We start from the raw sequence: 21,589 nt of genomic DNA on the forward strand, positions 1-21,589 counted from the left end.
TCGTCCTGCAGCTGTACACCCTGGCGTCCCAGTCGAAGAGCCTCAGCGGTCACAAGGTTCAGTTTGTTCCTTTCCCATCCTCTCTGGCCTACAAGCACAAGTTCATCTACAGGAGCCCAGAGCTGCCAAACATCCTCAGGTACCAGCAACACCACCACCAGCACCACAGTAAACTCTCATCTGGTTCTTGTAGCAGAACAGATCACAGCCTGGGTCAGCAGGGTTTGACTTAGAGTCAAAACACTTGTCATATTTGTCCCCGGGGGTTTTGTGTCCCTGTCGTCAGGACAGGCAGACTTGTCCCTTAAAAACATTTTAGCACTAATCTGAGTCAAATTATCAACAGACAACAAAGTTTGTAATCAACAAGTGTAAACTTTTCTGCGAGCTAACGCTGCAGCCAGAAACAAACATCTGTGATCCATCGTCTGTTTGATCATCTAAACACATTTCCTTGGAGCGGTCCTCCTCAAATGAACTGTGGTCAAAGTTACTATATATTCTGTAATGATCCATGATTAGGGAGCTGATAAGAAAACTGTGCTACCGCTAGCTGTGCTGACATTGCTAGTAGTGCGAACAGACCTAACAGTAATAACAATGCTAATGATGCTGAAGGGGTTTGTGGCTTAAAATGAAGCTGCTTGCTCACCGGGGCGACCTGGGCGGAGACTGGAGGGCAGGAACAGTGTTCCTATAGCAACGCTGATGGGTCAGGACGGTGTTACTAGAGGTAATCACTGAATGAGCGGCACCACTAGCTAACATTAGCTCCCACCAGACCAGGTGGTACACAGAGCAGTAAACTGAAGAGCAACAAAATAAAGCAGAACAGGTGAAAAACATTTCAGACAAAAAGCTGAGAAGAATATATTTTCGTCAGTCATTTTCAAGAACAAAATTTATTTCACATTTACATGTTTTTCTCATTTCCTTGCCTCAGTTTGAAATGTATGAATAACAATAATAATGAAAATAATGATATTCTGTGAGAGGTACAGCCGTGGAACACGTTGTCACGTTCAGGGATCGTTCAGTGTTCTGTTGTCTCCATCTCCTCTGTGGTCGTCATGGAGATCCCGTTTAGTCCCATCAAACTTGTTTGTTTCTTCGGCCAATCAGACAACTGAGCTCAGTTTAATCTGTGAGGTTAAACATTGTCTAAAGAATATTACCTGAATTATAAAAGACATTTAAAATATTTAATCATCAAATTGTGTTTTCAATAAAATGTGGCACTTTGAACATTTATTATCCGACAAAACATGTCGACAGCTCACTGATTACAACAAACATTTATTGAAAACAATTTGGAGGTAAATTCTTTAAGAAAATAAAACTTTGGAAACGTGCCTGATTAAAACAGAATTTTCACTGGGTGAATTTAATCACATCAAATTGTAATAAGTTCAATAATTTAGCAACATTTAATGAGCTACTGGACCAGTCGTGCACGTCCTGGTGTGACCTCAGCGTCGGCTGAGCTGGACACCAAAGATTAAACGTGGCTCACGTGACTGAAACAAACTTTACTGTCAAACTGTTTTGAATGTTGTCCTGTTTCTGTTTGATGGTCACGCTGACGTCTTGTGTCTGTGTTGTGTCGTTGCAGTGATTTCCTCGGCACGGCTCACCAACAGACGGACGACTCAGCCTGAGAACACACACACACACACACACACACACACACACACACACACACACACATTTGTTTCCTGACGAGACTGAAGGTTGTCGCATGAAATGAACAACAAACATGTCATTCCTTTTATTTTCCATTCCTCTCACGCCAACACTGGCTTCACAGCGCACTGGGTTGCCATGGTAACTGGACTCACAGCGGAGTGTGTTTAACGTACTGTAGATGGAGGAGGACGGTGATCAAACCAAACTGGAGAACGAACAGAGACGATCGATCTTTTTAATATCTGATCTTATTGTGTGATTTTTAAATTTTTGTTTTGGGTCCATCTGATGGCGTTTCTTTTCTGGGTTTGAAGGCCTGTTATGACTTGAATATGAATTATGGATTAAATATTTCTTGTTTTATGACACTGTTTTTTTTTCCCGGGTTTTTTGAGTGGTAGGAAAATCAAACACACCGAAGACATTCTGAGTGCAACAACAGTTTATTTCAGCAACAGATACAGTACGTGAATCAGACTGTCATTCATGGTAAGTAAACAGGGATTCTGAATGGACTCCATTACCCACAAGACACCTGGAGTACAACGCTGAGGCCTCTGTGTCATGCTCACGTCATGTTGGACGTACCGCTTTTAATTTTTTCTCCCCAAAATTTGCATTTGCTAAGTAAAAAACAATTACGAAAAGTAAACCCAAATTTAATGGACATCAATAACAACACAGTATTTTTTAACTCTCACATGACTGAGTGTGAAGTCAATGGTTCCAAGTCATTAACGTGAAGTTTTCCCAATCACTGTTTAATCCCACATGACCTGAACGCAGCATGAGCGACATCAGCGCTACGAATAAAACTTAAAAGTGCAGAATTTTTTTTTTTTTTTTTAATGGAGTTCATAGAAAACAAAATAACCTGAAAACAGAAAACCCATTGTCCCATTCATATGACAGTCAGAGAAGTGAAGTGAACGGTAAACGTACAGGAAGTCAAAGGGACACATTTTTAGTTCCACAAAGTCAAAGAAATCAAAAATCTTTAGTTTCCATTCAGGGTACAAAAACAGAGCCGGTTAATGGAATAAATTGTTCTCTAGAAGTACACACAAAGTCCCAGTGTATGTCAGTGGAGCAATTACCAGTTGTAACTGATGTCAATGGAACAAAATGACAAAGGTCTGCTGGATTTTAAGTTTCGGCAAGTAAAACTGTAGACATGGAGGATGCTACTGAAAGTCAATGGGTCAGATTCTACTGTAGGCTTTAAAGGCAAACTTTACTCTACTGTAAGGCATTGGAGTAAATTTGAGGATAGTAACTTCACAGCTTAACTTAAAGTTAACAAAATGTTTTTAGTTTGGCAGCAGTGGAACAGATATTGACCTCCAGCTGAAAATATTTAGAAAAGACTAAGTTCTATTCAAAAACTATAGAAAATCAAAAACCAAAGAAGTACCTCCTTAAGTTCTATTGACTCCCACTAAATTTAGGATGTAACGTTAGAGTTAATAATAAGTAAACTTTAATCCAATGGGTCAGATTCTGCTTTGTTGTGCCTCTACAATATTTTAAATCAGCGTGATCATTTGTGTGAAGTCACTAAAAGGAGAACAATTAGCTGTGAGGCACTGAAAGATTTTGTTTGTTTGTTTTTATTTTAAGTGTAAATAAATGGAGCAGAGTTTACTGCTGAAGGTAAGTCAGTGGAGCAGTAAAAAAAAAAAAGAAACATGATATGGCAACAAAACGCCTGTAAAACTTACTACAAATGTTAATGTGGTTGTTTTTGTGTCTGACTACTTTACAATTCGACAACTTATATCAGTGTAAAGTATAAATCGTTAATGTTTAGACCTCCACACATAAGGTAATGTTATAGGTTATCTGAAAGTCAACGGCAAACTTTTTTTTTGTGGCCTTAAGTATTTCTGCATCAGTGGAATAGATATTGACCTCAAGCTGTGAATACTTCACGTTTCTATACAAGTCAATGGAGGGTCAAAAACCAATGACCCACTCCCTCACTTCCATTAAATTCCATTGACGTCTACTGAGTCAGGGTTTTTTCTGATAACCGTAGAAAAGACAAACTAATGAACGAGGACGTGTGCTAAATACTGGTGTGAATGTATAAAATGTTTTTTGGAGTTAAATTTTAACCGTTAGCTGCATGTAGCAACATGTAGCTGCTGGCTATGCTAAGTGGTGTGACTGAGATGAGGGTGGTAAACTAAAGAAAGAAAATGGAAATCAATGTTTCGGGGTGAATCGATCCTTACTGATTGTGATTAGATGTTTAGGTTTCATCCAGATCCCGCTCATCACTCACGCAGCTCGAGTGGTTTGTTGGGCGCTGGGATCTTCACGTCGGATGGTTCGACTCCCCAGATCTCACGGGCGTACTGAGAGATGGTCCGATCGCTGGAGAACTTTCCAGAGGCGGCGATGTTCCGGATCACCATCCTGGTCCACTCTTTGGGGTTCTGAAGGGAAACATGAAACACGGCGACTAGTTTCAATTATTTGTCTCGTGGATATTAATGATGTTCTGTTGGAATCATCACAACAACTGAAAATATCTCATCTACTACAACTCCCATGACGCCTTTCACCAGGAAACATCCAATCACAGAGCTGCTCTGATGCTACAGGTGACAATTTATTAAAAAAACTGCAAATACTTTTAGTCTAAGTCAATGGAGAGTCAAAAGCCATTGAAGCACTTCTTCACTTTCTACATTTTACTGACTTCTACTAAGTTGACTGTTTTACTGTTAGAGCCATATAAGAATGAATATGAAAGTCAGTGGGTCAGATTCTACCGGAGGATTAAATGGAAAACTTTGTTGTGTTGACACTGAAAGTCAATAGGGAACATTTTTACTTCTACAGTATTTTAAATCAGTGGGACAGTCAGTTTGTTTAAGGTAAATGAAAAAGTAACAATTAACTGAAAGTTAATGGGATTTTCTTTCACGTAAAGTTTCTTGCATAAGGTTTTAGGTTCACTATGACCAACAATTTTTCATGGTTCAGTGATGAAAACTATTTGAGTCAATGGGAAACATTTTTAGTTCTGTTGTTGAGTTTCACTGGAGGTCAACGCAACTGAATCATCGGTTGTGGTGCCGCTGAATATCACACTGCTGTTTGGAAACTCAAACTAACTTCTGAACCAAAACATGGAACAAGATTTTGGTCCACAAACCGAGAGACAGTGGAAGTCAACAGTGAACTTTTCTTTCAGCAGTCAAATAATATAGATAGGCTTTAATTTTTCACAGCAGGTTACTCAGCCACTTTCTGATCGGTCTGAGAATAATTCAGTAACCATGGCAACGTGTTTTAACTCTGATTCACACCTGACCATTTGCTTCTCCATGGCAACAGCAGCTGAGGCTCATGTAGTGTTTGCAACCAAACTACAGAAACAAAATATAAACATTTATGATGTTGACATCATCAGGAGAGTGACGACAGAGAACATCATCTGTTCATCAGATGCGACCTGAGAGGACGGTCACCAGGTGAGTTACCTTGTACAGCTCGCTGACTCTCTCCTGACACCGGACGTAGTCTTCGTAATCGGCGAACACTTTGAACCTGACACACAAACACAAAGGGACGTTTTACACACAGCAGAGGAACAATACTAACTAAGCTAACAGTTTCCCCCTGCTCCCAGTGTTTGTGCTAAGCTAAGCTAACTGTTTCCCCCTGCTCACAGTGTTTGTGCTTAGCTAAGCTAACTGTTTCACCCTGCTCACAGTGTTTGTGCTTAGCTAAGCTAACTGTTTCACCCTGCTCACAGTGTTTGTGCTAAGCTAAGCTAACAGTTTCCCCCTGCTCACAGTGTTTGTGCTAAGCTAAGCTAACTGTTTCCCCTTGCTCACAGTGTTTGTGCTTAGCTAAGCTAACTGTTTCACCCTGCTCACAGTGTTTGTGCTAAGCTAAGCTAACAGTTTCCCCCTGCTCAGTGTTTGTGCTTAGCTAAGCTAACTGTTTCACCCTGCTCACAGTGTTTGTGTTTAGCTAAGCTAACTGTTTCACCCTGCTCCCAGTGTTTGTGCTAAGCTAAGCTAACAGTTTCCCCCTGCTCCCAGTGTTTGTGCTTAGCTAGGCTAACAGTTTCCCCCTGCTCACAGTGTTTGTGCTTAGCTAAGCTAACTGTTTCACCCTGCTCACAGTGTGTGTGCTAAGCTAAGCTAACAGTTTCCCCCTGCTCACAGTGTTTGTGCTTAGCTAAGCTAACTGTTTCACCCTGCTCACAGTGTTTGTGCTTAGCTAAGCTGTTTCACCCTGCTCACAGTGTTTGTGCTAAGCTAAGCTAACAGTTTCCCCCTGCTCCCAGTGTTTGTGCTTAGCTAAGCTAACTGTTTCACCCTGCTCACAGTGTTTGTGCTTAGCTAAGCTAACTGTTTCACCCTGCTCCCAGTGTTTGTGCTAAGCTAAGCTAACAGTTTCCCCCTGCTCCCAGTGTTTGTGCTTAGCTAGGCTAACAATTTCCCCCTGCTCACAGTGTTTGTGCTTAGCTAAGCTAACTGTTTCACCCTGCTCACAGTGTGTGTGCTAAGATAAGCTAACAGTTTCCCCCTGCTCCTAGTGTTTGTGCAAAGCTAAGCTAACCACGTCCATGGACACAGAAATGAACCTAATGTTACCCTGCAAAGGACAAAAACAGGAAGTGATCCTGACTGAATCACAGTTACAGTAAAGGGGACAAACAGCAAATAAAATATAAAAGATGCTCTTTTCTTTACATTTAATTTTATGTATAACTTCATTTAAAGTGTTTTACACGACACAACACACACACACACAAAAAAAAAAAACACTGAAACAGATCGAAATACAAAATCCAGTTTAAACTGAGATTAAAAACTGATTCATCAGCTGATTTCAAACAAAAATGAATTAGTGTTTCTTTAAATCTGGTCTGATAATTAGTGACAAATTAAAGTTTCGGTTGAATCAGGATGAAAATGATGAAAACAAACTGTTCCTGTGTGAGACACACACACACACACTCAGGTGAGATGTTTACCTGTCGTGGTTTATCAGCATGTCGACCAGCTCTGTAAACAGCTGAGGTTCATTGGGACTGAAGAAGCCGCTCTGGATCTGATCCACGGCCAGTTTGAGCTCCGGCAGATGCTCGTAGAACTCTCTGGCATTGTACCTGCAGCACAAGTAAACAGGAAGTGATGTCACAGACTGCAGCTATATTGTTTTTATTTACCATAATGACATTGTTTATGGCATACTGTACTATGACATTTTATATGTTGTATTTATTACATACTGCAGTATCATTTTTGTAACTCTAATGTGATGTTTTTAATAAAACTGAAGGACAGAATTATACATTCTTTTTCTGAATGTTTATGGCAATGAAATAATTTACTTACTTGATTGCAAAATATACTACGACTTCTTTTTTATGATTTTGGACGACATGCTATACTATGACTTTTTCATGATTTTGGACGACATGCTATATTATGACTTTTTTTTCATGATTTTGGACGACATGCTATACTATGATTTTTTTTTTCATGATTTTGGACGACCTGCTATACTATGACTTTTTCATGATTTTGGACGACATGCTACACTATGACTTTTTTTCATGATTTTGGACGACATGCTATATTATGACTTTTTCATGATTTTGGACGACATGCTATATTATGACTTTTTCATTATTTTTGACGACATGCTATATTGTGACTTTTTCATGATTTTGGACGACATGCTATACTATGACTTTTTCATGATTTTGGACGACCTGCTATATTATGACTTTTTCATGATTTTGGACGACATGCTATACTATGACTTTTTCATGATTTTGGACGACCTGCTATATTATGACTTTTTCATGATTTTGGACGACATGCTATACTATGACTTTTTCATGATTTTGGACGACCTGCTATATTATGACTTTTTCATGATTTTGGACGACATGCTATACTATGACTTTTTCATGATTTTGGACGACCTGCTATATTATGACTTTTTCATGATTTTGGACGACATGCTATACTATGACTTTTTCATGATTTTGGACGACCTGCTATACTATGACTTTTTCATGATTTTGGACGACATGCTATACTATGACTTTTTCATGATTTTTGACGACATGCTATACTATGACTTTTTCATGATTTTGGACGACATGCTATACTATGACTTTTTCATGATTTTTGACGACATGCTATACTATGACTTTTTCATGATTTTGGACGACATGCTATACTATGACTTTTTCATGATTTTGGACGACCTGCTATATTATGACTTTTTCATGATTTTGGACGACATGCTATACTATGATGATTTTTCATGATTTTTGACGACATGCTATACTATCACTTTTTTTCATGATTTTGGACGACATGCTATACTATGACTTTTTTTAAAGATTTTGGGCGACATGCTATACTATGAATTTTTCATGATTTTGGACGACATGCTATACTATCACTTTTTTTCATGATTTTGGGCGACATGCTATACTATGACTTTTTTTCATGATTTTGGGCGACATGCTATACTATGATTTTTTTTTCATGATTTTGGACGACATGCTATACTATTACTTTTTCATGATTTTGGACGACATGCTATACTATGACTTTTATAATAATTTTGGACGACATGCTATACTATGACTTTTTTAATAATTTTGGACGACATACTATACTATGACTTTTTTAATAATTTTGGACGACATACTATACTATGACTTTTTTTCATGATTTTGGACGACATGCTATACTATGACTTTTTTTAAAGATTTTGGGCGACATGCTATACTATGATTTTTTTTCATGATTTTGGACGACATGCTATACTATGACTTTTTTTCATGATTTTGGACGACATGCTATACTATGACTTTTTTTCATGATTTTGGACGACATGCTATACTATGACTTTTTTTAAAGATTTTGGGCGACATGCTATACTATGATTTTTTTTAAAGATTTTGGGCGACATGCTATACTATGATTTTTTTTCATGATTTTGGACGACATGCTATACTATGACTTTTTTTCATGATTTTGGACGACATGCTATACTATGACTTTTTTTAAAGATTTTGGGCGACATGCTATACTATGATTTTTTTTCATGATTTTGGACGACATGCTATACTATGACTTTTTTTCATGATTTTGGACGACATGCTATACTATGACTTTTTTTAAAGATTTTGGACGACATGCTATACTATGACTTTTTTTAAAGATTTTGGGCGACATGCTATACTATGATTTTTTTTTCATGATTTTGGACGACATGCTGTACTATGACTTTTTTTCATGATTTTGGACGACATGCTATACTATGACTTTTTTTCATGATTTTGGACGACATGCTATACTATGACTTTTTTTAAAGATTTTGGGCGACATGCTATACTATGATTTTTTTTTCATGATTTTGGACGACATGCTATACTATGACTTTTTTAATGTTTTTGGACGACATGCTATACTATGACTTTTTTAATAATTTTGGACGACATACTATACTATGACTTTTTTTCATGATTTTGGACGACATGCTATACTATGACTTTTTTTAAAGATTTTGGGCGACATGCTATACTATGATTTTTTTTCATGATTTTGGACGACATGCTATACTATGACTTTTTTTCATGATTTTGGACGACATGCTATACTATGACTTTTTTTAAAGATTTTGGGCGACATGCTATACTATGATTTTTTTTAAAGATTTTGGGCGACATGCTATACTATGATTTTTTTTCATGATTTTGGACGACATGCTATACTATGACTTTTTTTCATGACTTTGGACGACATGCTATACTATGACTTTTTTAATGATTTTGGACGACATGCTACACTATGACTTTTTCATGATTTTGGACGACATGCTATACTATGACTTTTTTAATAATTTTGGACGACGTACTATACTATGACTTTTTCATGATTTTGGACATGCTATACTATGACTTTTTTCATGATTTTTGACGACATGCTATACTATGACTTTTTTAATGATTTTGGACGACATGCTATACTATGACGTTTTTTAATAATTTTGGACGACATGCTACACTGACTTTTTCATGATTTTGGACGACATGCTATACTATGACTTTTTTAATGATTTTGGACGACATGCTATACTATGATGTTTTTTAATAATTTTGGACGACGTACTATACTATGACTTTTTCATGATTTTGGACGACATGCTATACTATGATGTTTTTTAATAATTTTGGACGACGTACTATACTATGACTTTTTCATGATTTCGGACGACATGCTATACTATGACTTTTTTAATAATTTTGGACGACGTACTATACTATGACTTTTTCATGATTTTGGACGACATGCTATACTATGACTTTTTTAATAATTTTGGACGACGTACTATACTATGACTTTTTCATGATTTTGGACAACATGCTATACTATGATGTTTTTTCATGATTTTGGACGACATGCTATACTATGACTTTTTTAATAATTTTGGACGACGTACTATACTATGACTTTTTCATGATTTTGGACGACATGCTATACTATGACTTTTTTAATGATTTTGGACGACATGCTACACTATGACTTTTTCATGATTTTGGACGACATGCTATACTATGACTTTTTTAATAATTTTGGACGACGTACTATACTATGACTTTTTCATGATTTTGGACGACATGCTATACTATGATGTTTTTTAATAATTTTGGACGACGTACTATACTATGACTTTTTCATGATTTTGGACGACATGCTATACTATGATGTTTTTTAAATGATTTTGGACGACATGCTATACTATGACTTTTTCATGATTTTGGACGACATGCTATACTATGACTTTTTTAATAATTGTGGACGCCATGCTATACTATGACTTTTTTAATGATTTTGGACGACTTGCTATACTATGACTTTTTTTCATGATTTTGGACGACATACTATACTATGACTTTTTTTCATGATTTTTGACGACATGCTATACTATGACTTCTTTCATGATTTTGGACGACATGCTATACTATGACTTCTTTCATGATTTCGGACGACATGCTATACTATGACTTTTTTTCATAATTTCGAACGACATGCTATGCTATGACTTTTTTAATAATTTTGGACGACATACTATACTATGACTTTTTCATGATTTTGGACGACATGCTATACTATGACTTTTTTAATAATTTTGGACGACGTACTATACTATGACTTTTTCATGATTTTGGACGACATGCTATACTATGACTTTTTTAATAATTTTGGACGACGTACTATACTATGACTTTTTCATGATTTTGGACAACATGCTATACTATGATGTTTTTTCATGATTTTGGACGACATGCTATACTATGACTTTTTTAATAATTTTGGACTACGTACTATACTATGACTTTTTCATGATTTTGGAGGACATGCTATACTATGACTTTTTTAATAATTTTGGACGACGTACTATACTATGACTTTTTCATGATTTTGGACAACATGCTATACTATGATGTTTTTTCATGATTTTGGACGACATGCTATACTATGACTTTTTTAATAATTTTGGACGACGTACTATACTATGACTTTTTCATGATTTTGGACGACATGCTATACTATGACTTTTTTAATGATTTTGGACGACATGCTACACTATGACTTTTTCATGATTTTGGACGACATGCTATACTATGACTTTTTTAATAATTTTGGACGACGTACTATACTATGACTTTTTCATGATTTTGGACGACATGCTATACTATGATGTTTTTTAATAATTTTGGACGACGTACTATACTATGACTTTTTCATGATTTTGGACGACATGCTATACTATGACTTTTTTAATAATTGTGGACGCCATGCTATACTATGACTTTTTTAATGATTTTGGACGACTTGCTATACTATGACTTTTTTTCATGATTTTGGACGACATACTATACTATGACTTTTTTTCATGATTTTTGACGACATGCTATACTATGACTTCTTTCATGATTTTGGACGACATGCTATACTATGACTTCTTTCATGATTTCGGACGACATGCTATACTATGACTTTTTTTCATAATTTCGAACGACATGCTATACTATGACTTTTTTAATAATTTTGGACGACGTACTATACTATGACTTTTTCATGATTTTGGACGACATGCTATACTATGACTTTTTTAATAATTTTGGACGACGTACTATACTATGACTTTTTCATGATTTTGGACAACATGCTATACTATGATGTTTTTTCATGATTTTGGACGATATGCTATACTATGACTTTTTTAATAATTTTGGACGACGTACTATACTATGACTTTTTCATGATTTTGGACGACATGCTATACTATGACTTTTTTAATGATTTTGGACGACATGCTACACTATGACTTTTTCATGATTTTGGACGACATGCTATACTATGACTTTTTTAATAATTTTGGACGACGTACTATACTATGACTTTTTCATGATTTTGGACGACATGCTATACTATGATGTTTTTTAATAATTTTGGACGACGTACTATACTATGACTTTTTCATGATTTTGGACGACATGCTATACTATGATGTTTTTTAAATGATTTTGGACGACATGCTATACTATGACTTTTTCATGATTTTGGACGACATGCTATACTATGACTTTTTTAATAATTGTGGACGCCATGCTATACTATGACTTTTTTAATGATTTTGGACGACTTGCTATACTATGACTTTTTTTCATGATTTTGGACGACATACTATACTATGACTTTTTTTCATGATTTTTGACGACATGCTATACTATGACTTCTTTCATGATTTTGGACGACATGCTATACTATGACTTCTTTCATGATTTCGGACGACATGCTATACTATGACTTTTTTTCATAATTTCGAACGACATGCTATACTATGACTTTTTTAATGATTTTGAACGACATGCTATACTATGACTTTTTTTCATGATTTCGAACGACATGCTATACTATGACTTTTTTAATGATTTTGAATGACATGCCATACTATGATGTTTTTTTAATGATTTTGGGCGACCTGCTATATTATGACGTTTTTTATGATTTTGGACAATATGCCATACTATGATGTTTTTTTTCATGATTTTGGACGACATACTATACTATGACGTTTTTTTTTTCATGATTTTGGAGGACATGCTATACTATGACATTTTTCAATGATTTTGGACGATATGCTATTCTATGAAGTTTTTTTTGTTTGTTTTGTTTTTATAAGATTATTTTTGTGGGCTTTTTCACTTTAATGGACAGGACAGACTGAAATGGGGTGAGAGAGAGAGAGAGAGTGGGGGTTGACATGCAGCAGAACCTGCGACCGCTGCAGTGAGGCATTGCCTCTGTACATGGGGCGCCGACACTATCCACAACGCTACCGACGCCCCATATTATGATGTTTATACATGATTTTGGACGACATGCTATACTATGACATTTTTTCATGATTTTTGACAACGTGCCATACTATGATGTTTGTTATGACAACATACTATACTATGATAGGGTTCGATCCCAGGAGGGAGTCCGTAATTTTTGACGACATACTATACTATGACTGTTTTTCATAATGTTCTTTTTTTGCATTTATTTATTAATTTCCATATTTATTGCAACATTTATTCCCTTATGGATTTACATACACTACATCTTTAATTTTTTTTCAATATACCTCAGTATTTATTTATTTATTTATTTATTTATTTACTTGTGTTTTAATTTCTGTATTTATTGGTACATTTATTTATCTTTTGAAGTCATCTATTGTCCTCCATCTGGAAAACTCAAAGACACAAGGAAAAGAAACTTTGTGAAAACTCGACTGCACACAGTGATCTTAATCTCTGAAGAAAACAGGAAGTGATGTAAAGCGTGCTTACCCCTTCCTGTCCATCTCCTCCACGTCCTTCACCCTCATGCCGAAGATAAACAGGTTCTCCTCCCCGGCCTCCTCCGCCATCTCCACCGTGGCTCCGTCCATCGTTCCCACTGTCAGAGCGCCGTTCAACATGAACTTCATGTTTCCTGTTCCTGAAGCTTCAGTTCCTGCTGTGGAGATCTGCTCCGACACATCTGCAGCCGGGATCACTGGGTGAACGAAACAAGCACACACTCAACACTCTAATTCACTTCTCCTCCTCCTCCTCCTCCTCCTCCTTCTCCTCCTACTCCTCCTCCTCCTCACCTCTCTCAGCCAGAGACACTCTGTAGTTCTCCAGGTAGATGACCTTCAGCCTGTCTCCCACAGCAGGGTCGTTATTGATCACCTGACCGATGGCGGTGATCAGTTTGATGATCAATTTGGCCATGTGGTAACCAGGAGCCGCCTGATGGACAGCACAGGGTTAATCATCAATAATCACCTCATAGCTTTATATATTGATATGCAATCTGATTACCTTTCCTCCAATAATCACTGTCCGAGGGACAAACTCTCTGTTGGGGTGCAGCTTGATTCCTACAAACAAACAAACAAACAAAGTAAATAGATCTCAGCGTTTAATTAAACTGTGACACTGTAAAGTCTCCACCAGTCAGACGGTTGTAGAGAGTGAAGGCATGCAGATTTGGTCTTATGGTTGTAGAGAGTGACGACTTGATGATTTAGTCTTACGGTTTTAGAGAGTGACGGCATGCAGATTTGGTCTTACGGTTGTAGAGAGTGACGGTGTGATGATTCGGCCTTATGGTTGTAGAGAGTGACGGCTTGATGATTCAGTCTTACAGTTGTAGAGTGATGGTGTGATGATTCGGTCTTACGGTTCTAGAGAGTGACTGTGTGATGATTTGGTCTTACGGTTGTAGAGAATGACGGCACGCAGATTTGGTCTTACGGTTGTAGAGAGTGACGGTGTGATGATTCAGTCTTACGGTTGTAGAGAGTGACGGTGTGATGATTGAGACTTACGGTTGTAGAGAGTGACGGCATGCAGATTTGGTTTTACGGTTGTAGAGAGTGATGGTGTGATGATTCGGCCTTACGGTTGTAGAGAGTGACGGCTTGATGATTCGGTCTTACAGTTGTAGAGAGTGACGGCTTGATGATTCAGACTTACGGTTGTAGAGAGTGACGGCATGCAGATTTGGTCTTACGGTTTTAGAGAGTGACTGCGGGATGATTCTGTCTTACAGTTGTAGAGAGTGATGGCATGCAGATTTGGTCTTACGGTTGTAGAGAGTAACGGTGTGATGATTGAGACTTACGGTTGTAGAGAGTGATGGTGTGATGATTCAGCCTTACAGTTGTAGAGAGTGACAGCTTGATGATTCGGTCTTACAGTTGTAGAGAGTGACGGCTTGAGGATTTAGTCTTTTGGTTGTAGATAGTGACTGCGTGATGATTTGGTCTTACGGTTGGAGAGTGTGGCAGTGTGATGATCTGGTCTTACGGTTGTATGGAGTGACAGCTTGATGATTCAGTCTTACGGTTGTAGAGAGTGATAGCTTGATGATTCAGTCTTATGGTTGTAGAGAGTGACAGCTTGATGATTCGGTCTTACGGTTGTAGAGAGTGATGGCTGTATGATACGGTCCTACGGTTGTAGAGAGTGACAGTGTGATGACTCGGCCTCACGGTTGTAGAGAGTGACACCTTGATGATACAGTCTTATGGTTTTAGAGAGTGACGGCATGCAGATTTGGTCTGACGGTTGTAAAGAGTGACGGTGTGATAATTCTGTCTTACAGTTGTAGAGAGTGACAGTTTGATGATTTGGTCTGACGGTTGTAGAGAGTGACGATGTGATGATTTGGTTTGACGGCTGTAAGTGGTGACCGTGTGATGATTTGGTCTTACAGTTGTAGAGAGTGATGGCGAGATGATTCAGTCTTACGGTTGTAGACAGTGACGGTGTGATGACTTGGTCTTATGGTTGTAGAGAGTGACGGCTAGATGATTTAGTCTTACGGTTGTGGAGAGTGATGGCATGCAGATTTGGTCTTATGGTTGTAGAGAGTGATGGTGTGATGATTCGGTCTTACGGTTGTAGAGAGTGACAGTGTGATGATTTGGTCTTACGGTTATAGAGAGTGACGGCATGCAGATTTGGTCTTACGGTTGTTGAGAGTGACAGCATGCAGATTTGGTCTTACGGTTGCAGAGAGTGATGGCATGCAGATTTGGTCTTACGGTTGTAGAGAGTGATGGCTTGATGATTTGGTCTTACGGTTGTAGAGAATGACAGCATGCAGATTTGGTCTTACGGTTGTAGAGAGTGATGGCTTGATGATTCGGTCTTACAGCTGTAGAGAGTGACCACTTGATGATTCAGTCTTACAGTTGTAGAGAGTGATGGTGTGATGATTCGGTCTTACGGTTCTAGAGAGTGACTGTGTGATGATTTGGTCTTACGGTTGTAGAGAATGACGGCACGCAGATTTGGTCTTACGGTTGTAGAGAGTGACGGTGTGATGATTCAGTCTTATGGTTGTAGAGAGTGACGGCTTGATGATTCAGTCTTACAGTTGTAGAGAGTGACAGCTTGATGATTCGGTCTTACGGTTGTAGAGAGTGATGGTGTGATGATTCAGTCTTACGGTTTTAGAGAGTGACGGCTTGATGATTTAGTCGTACAGTTGTAGAGAGTGACAGCTTGATGATTCGGTCTTACGGTTGTAGAGAGTGATGGTGTGATGATTCGGTCTTACGGTTTTAGAGAGTGACGGCTTGATGATTTAGTCGTACAGTTGTAGAGAGTGACAGCTTGATGATTCGGTCTTACGGTTGTAGAGAGTGATGGCTTGATGATTCAGTCTTATGGTTGTAGAGAGTGACGGCTTGATGATTCAGTCTTATGGTTGTAGAGAGTGACGGCTTGATGATTCGGTCTTACGGTTGTAGAGAGTGACCGCTTGATGATTCATTCTTACGGTTGTAGAGAGTGACGGTGTGATGATTCAGTCTTACAGTTGTAGAGAGTGACGGTGTGATGATTCAGTCTTACAGTTGTAGAGAGTGACCGCTTGATGATTCAGTCTTACAGTTGTAGAGAGTGACGGCTAGATGATTTAGTCTTACGGTTGTAGAGAGTGACGGCATGCAGATTTGGTCTTATGGTTGTAGAGAGTGATGGTGTGATGATTCGGTCTTACGGTTGTAGAGAGTGACAGTGTGATGATTTGGTCTTACGGTTCTAGAGAGTGACGGCATGCAGATTTGGTCTTACGGTTGTTGAGAGTGACAGCATGCAGATTTGGTCTTACGGTTGCAGAGAGTGATGGCTTGATGATTTGGTCTTACGGTTCTAGAGAGTGATGGCTTGATGATTCGGTCTTACAGCTGTAGAGAGTTACCACTTGATAATTCAGTCTTACAGTTGTAGAGAGTGATGGTGTGATGATTCGGTCTTACGGTTGTAGAGAGTGACTGTGTGATGATTTGGTCTTACGGTTGTAGAGAATGACGGCACGCAGATTTGGTCTTACGGCTGTAGAGAGTGACGGTGTGATGATTCAGTCTTACGGTTGTAGAGAGTGACGGCTTGATGATTTAGTCGTACAGTTGTAGAGAGTGATGGCTTGATGATTCAGTCTTACGGTTGTAGAGAGTGACGGCTTGATGATTCAGTCTTACAGTTGTAGAGAGTGACGGTGTGATGATTCAGTCTTACAGTTGTAGAGAGTGACCGCTTGATGATTCAGTCTTACGGTTGTAGAGAGTGATGGTGTGATGATTCATTCTCATGGTTGCAGAGAGTGACAGCGTGCAGATTCGGTCTTAGGGTTGTAGAGAGTGAAGGCGTGATGATTTGGTCTTACGGTTGTAGAGAGTGACGGCGTGCAGATTCGGTCTTAGGGTTGTAGAGAGTGACGGCGTGCAGATTCGGTCTTACGGTTGTAGAGAGTGAAGGCGTGTTGATTTGGTCTTACGGTTGTAGAGAGTGAAGGCGTGATGATTTGGTCTTATGGTTGTAGAGAGTGACGGTGTGCAGGTTCGGTCTTACGGTTGTAGAGAGTGAAGGTGTGATGATTTGGTCTTACGGTTGTAGTGAGTGACGGTGTGATGATTTGGTCTTACGGTTGTAGAGAGTGACGGCGTGCAGACAGTTGAGCAGTTGTCTCTTGTACTCGTGGATCCTTTTCACCTGGACGTCAAAGATGGAGTCTGGATTCACCTTCACCTGCTGCTGTTTGTACAGGAAGGATGCAAACTTCAGTTTACTCTCCTGTGGAGGACACAGAGACATGTCAGTGGGACAGACAGGAGGATAGACAGAAGTACAGACAGGGGGACAGACAGAAGGACAGACAGAAGGACAGACAGAGGGACAGAAAGGAGGACAGACAGAAGGACAAACAGAGGGACAGACAGGAGGACAGATAGGAGGAGAGAGAGACAGACGGGCAGGGGGCCAGACAGAAGGAGAGAGAGGGGTGCAGACAGGAGGACAGACAGGAGGACTGACAGGAGTCTCTGTACCTGTTTGACTTTGGCCACGTCTCTGATAAAGGCTTCGTCATCCACAAATTGGAGGATTTTTTTCACCTGATGAAGATCAGACAGGAAGTCTTCTCCGATCCTCTGTGGGGACGACAGGTCATTCCATTATCACTGATAATTATGACATCATCACTGACCATTATGACATCATCAGTTATTGATACTAATTATCAGATTAACTGATTAAGGCCATATCCACATGAAGACGGAACCAATTTCATTTCTTAAAAGTTTTCCATAAACACAGAATCGTCTCAAGTTATGTGTACGTTTATGAAGCCACTGAAAACGCTGTAGTATATATGCAAGGCCTGTAAGTGGCACTGCAACGCTGCCACAAAGTACACCAAAAACAGAGCATAAGAAATGGAGCATGCGCACAAACCTAGTGCGATGTAAACAAACACGAAGAAGAAGATGGCGGAAAATACAAATGCCAGAGGAGCCCACTTTGTATGGACTGTCGACAAGGTAGAGCTGCTACTGAGGGTCACACTTGATTACAAAACTACAAAACTGCAGTCAGCCATTGTTGTTGTGGCGCCTTTACACCTAGTGCATGTGGGTTGAGGGTGAGGTGGGGTTATGGCGTCATCGCTTCAGAAAAGAGGCGTACTGTGTTGTAAATACGGAAAAGCGAAGGTGGCATCTTCAGATTTTTTCACTCTGGGACCCGGTTTCAAAAGTTGGCGTATTTGGGCTCCAAAAACGCTAGCTCCGTGTTTACGAAAGGTCTATACAATAAAAACCTTTGTGGATATAACATGGCCTAAGACAGTAATGATTAGCCGACCGCCTGATGAGGACTGAGCTTTAAAAACATCAGTGGATCAATAAGCTCAGACCGACAGCTGATAACTGATCGATCAGGTTCAGGTGAGACTCAGGTGAGCGTGATTACCTCAGCGATGATGTCAGCGAGGCCGGAGTTACACAGCAACAGCCAGCGGCGAGGAGTGATGCCGTTCGTCTTATTCTGAAACTTCTCTGGTTCCACTTCGTAAAAGTCTTTAAACCTAAAAATCAATCAATCAATTATACATCAGAGGCTCAGTCTCTGCTCTGATTGGTCGTCAGGTTGCAGTCTCTGCTCTGATTGGTCGTCAGTCTCAGTCTCTGCTATGATTGGTCATCAGGTTGCAGTCTCTGCTCCGATTGGTCGTCAGTCTCAGTCTCTGCTATGATTGGTTGTCAGGGTGCAGTCTCTGCTCTGATTGGTCATCAGGTTGCAGTCTCTGTTCTGATTGGTCGTCAGGTTGCAATCTCTGCACTGATTGGTTATGAGATTGCAGTCTCTGCTCTGATTGGTCGTCAGTCTCAGTCTCTGCTATGATTGGTTGTCAGGTTGCAGTCTCTGCTATGATTGGTCGTCAGGTTGCCATCTCTGCTCTGATTGGTCGTCAGGTTGCAGTCTCTGCTCTGATTGGTTGTCAGTCTCAGTCTCTGCTATGATTGGTTGTCAGGTTGCAGCCTCTGCTCTGATTGGTCGTCAGTCTCAGTCTCTGCTATGATTGGTTGTCAGGTTGCAGTCTCTGCTATGATTGGTCGTCAGGTTGCCATCTCTGCTCTGATTGGTCGTCAGGTTGCAGTCTCTGCTCTGATTGGTTGTCAGTCTCAGTCTCTGCTATGATTGGTTGTCAGGTTGCAGTCTCTGCTCTGATTGGTCGTCAGTCTCAGTCTCTGCTATGATTGGTTGTCAGGTTGCAGTCTCTGCTATGATTGGTCGTCAGGTTGCCATCTCTGCTCTGATTGGTCGTCAGGTTGCAGTCTCTGTTCTGATTGGTCGTCAGTCTCAGTCTCTGCTATGATTGGTTGTCAGGTTGCAATCTCTGCTCTGACTGGTCCTCAGGTTGCAATCTCTGCTCTGATTGGTCGTCAGGTTGCAGTCTCTGTTCTGATTGATCGTCAGGTTGCAGTCTCTGCTCTGATTGGTCGTCAGTCTCAGTCTCTGCTATGATTGGTTGTCAGGTTGCAGTCTCTGCTCTGATTGGTCGTCAGGTTGCAATCTCTGCTCTGATTGGTCGTCAGGTTGCAGTCTCTGTTCTGATTGGTCGTCAGGTTGCAGTCTCTGTTCTGACTGGTCTTCACTCTCAGTCCCAGCTATGATTGGTCATCTGAGGCTCAGTGTCTGTTCTGATTGGTTATCAGAGGCTCAGTCTCTGCTCTGATTGGTTGTCTCCTGGACTCACACAGTGTTCCTGACGATGTCAGAGTGAATCTGAGCGACCCCGTTGACAGCGTGCGACCCGACCACACACAGGTGAGCCATGTTGATCCTCTTGGGGTCTCCTTCCTCGATCAGAGACATCCGACGGAGACGATCTGTGTCCCCGGGAAACATGGCCGCCACCCTCTGAGGGACAAATGGGACATGTAGTTTAACATGTGTGTACAAATACAGAGACACACAACAGAGACAAGTACACACCCTATGATAAGGTGGGTGAGTATGAAGTAGAGTTCAGTAGAGATCAGCTGAGTCCAGTTGAGTTGAGTCCAGTAGAGTTCAGTAGAGTTCAGCTGAGTCCAGTAGAGTCCAGTAGAGTTCAGGTGAGTCCAATTGAGTTCAGTAGAGTCCAGTAGAGTCCAGTAGAGTTCAGTTGAGTCCAACTGAGTTCAGTAGAGTCCAGTAGAGTTCAGTTGAGTCCAGTAGATTCCAGTAGAGTTCAGTTGAGTCCAGTCGAGTTCAGTTGAGTCCAGTAGTGTTCAGTAGAGTCTAGTAGAGTCCAGTAGAGTTCAGTTGAGTCCAGTAGATTCCAGTAGAGTTCAGCTGAGTCCAGTAGAGTTCAGTAGAGTTCAGTTGAGTCCAGTAGATTCCAGTCAAGTCCAGTAGAGTCCAGTAGAGTTCAGTTGAGTCCAGTTGAGTCCAGTTGAGACCAGTCAAGTTCAGTTGAGTCCAGTAGATTCCAGTCGAGTCCAGTAGAGTTCAGTAGAGTTCAGTATAGTCCAGTAGAGTTCAGTTGAGTCCAGTAGATTCCAGTCGAGTTCAGTTGAGTCCAGTATAGTCCAGTAGAGTTCAGTTGAGTCCAGTAGATTCCAGTAGAGTTCAGTTGAGTCCAGTCGACTTCAGTTGAGTCCAGTAGTGTTCAGTAGAGTTCAATAGAGTTCAGTTGAGTTCAGTAGAGTCTAGTAGAGTCCAGTAGAGTTCAGTTGAGTCCAGTAGATTCCAGTAGAGTTCAGCTGAGTCCAGTAGAGTCCAGTAGAGTTCAGTTGAGTCCAGTAGATTCCAGTCAAGTCCAGTAGAGTCCAGTCGAGTTCAGTTGAGTCCAGTTGAGACCAGTCGAGTTCAGTTGAGTCCAGTAGATTCCAGTCGAGTCCAGTAGAGTTCAGTAGAGTTCAGTATAGTCCAGTAGAGTTCAGTTGAGTCCAGTAGATTTCAGTCAAGTCCAGTAGAGTTCAGTATAGTCCAGTAGAGTTCAGTTGAGTCCAGTAGATT

General features: G+C 39.8%; 2 protein-coding genes across 5 annotated transcripts in view; one reads left to right on the top strand and one right to left on the bottom strand.

The window, feature by feature from the left end:
• The window catches only part of abhd12 (abhydrolase domain containing 12, lysophospholipase), a 35,792-nt gene extending 33,743 nt beyond the window's left edge, over window positions 1-2,049 (top strand). For 2 of the 3 annotated variants that reach the window (XM_078160953.1, XM_078160954.1), the window contains exons 13-14: window positions 12-139; window positions 1,613-2,049. In XM_078160953.1, the coding sequence (XP_078017079.1) occupies window positions 12-139; window positions 1,613-1,658 (174 nt within the window). In that variant the 3' untranslated portion in view covers window positions 1,659-2,049. Of the gene's footprint in view, window positions 140-1,612 lie in introns of all 3 variants that reach the window. The other variant, XM_078160955.1, reaches the window with a different exon arrangement.
• pygb (phosphorylase, glycogen; brain) overlaps window positions 884-21,589 on the bottom strand; it is a 32,147-nt gene continuing 11,441 nt past the window's right edge. Inside the window, exons 11-21 of one of the 2 annotated variants that reach the window (XM_033614055.2) lie at window positions 20,343-20,506; window positions 19,055-19,169; window positions 18,133-18,234; window positions 17,731-17,878; window positions 14,114-14,172; window positions 13,900-14,041; window positions 13,595-13,802; window positions 6,689-6,823; window positions 5,181-5,247; window positions 3,924-4,127; window positions 884-1,654 (exon numbers count right to left, since the gene is read on the bottom strand). In XM_033614055.2, the coding sequence (XP_033469946.2) occupies window positions 3,966-4,127; window positions 5,181-5,247; window positions 6,689-6,823; window positions 13,595-13,802; window positions 13,900-14,041; window positions 14,114-14,172; window positions 17,731-17,878; window positions 18,133-18,234; window positions 19,055-19,169; window positions 20,343-20,506 (1,302 nt within the window). In that variant the 3' untranslated portion in view covers window positions 884-1,654; window positions 3,924-3,965. Of the gene's footprint in view, window positions 1,655-2,110; window positions 4,128-5,180; window positions 5,248-6,688; window positions 6,824-13,594; window positions 13,803-13,899; window positions 14,042-14,113; window positions 14,173-17,730; window positions 17,879-18,132; window positions 18,235-19,054; window positions 19,170-20,342; window positions 20,507-21,589 lie in introns of those variants that run through there. The other variant, XM_033614053.2, reaches the window with a different exon arrangement.

Source organism: Epinephelus lanceolatus, chromosome 17 (assembly GCF_041903045.1).
Source record: "Epinephelus lanceolatus isolate andai-2023 chromosome 17, ASM4190304v1, whole genome shotgun sequence".
NCBI lineage: Eukaryota > Metazoa > Chordata > Actinopteri > Perciformes > Serranidae > Epinephelus > Epinephelus lanceolatus.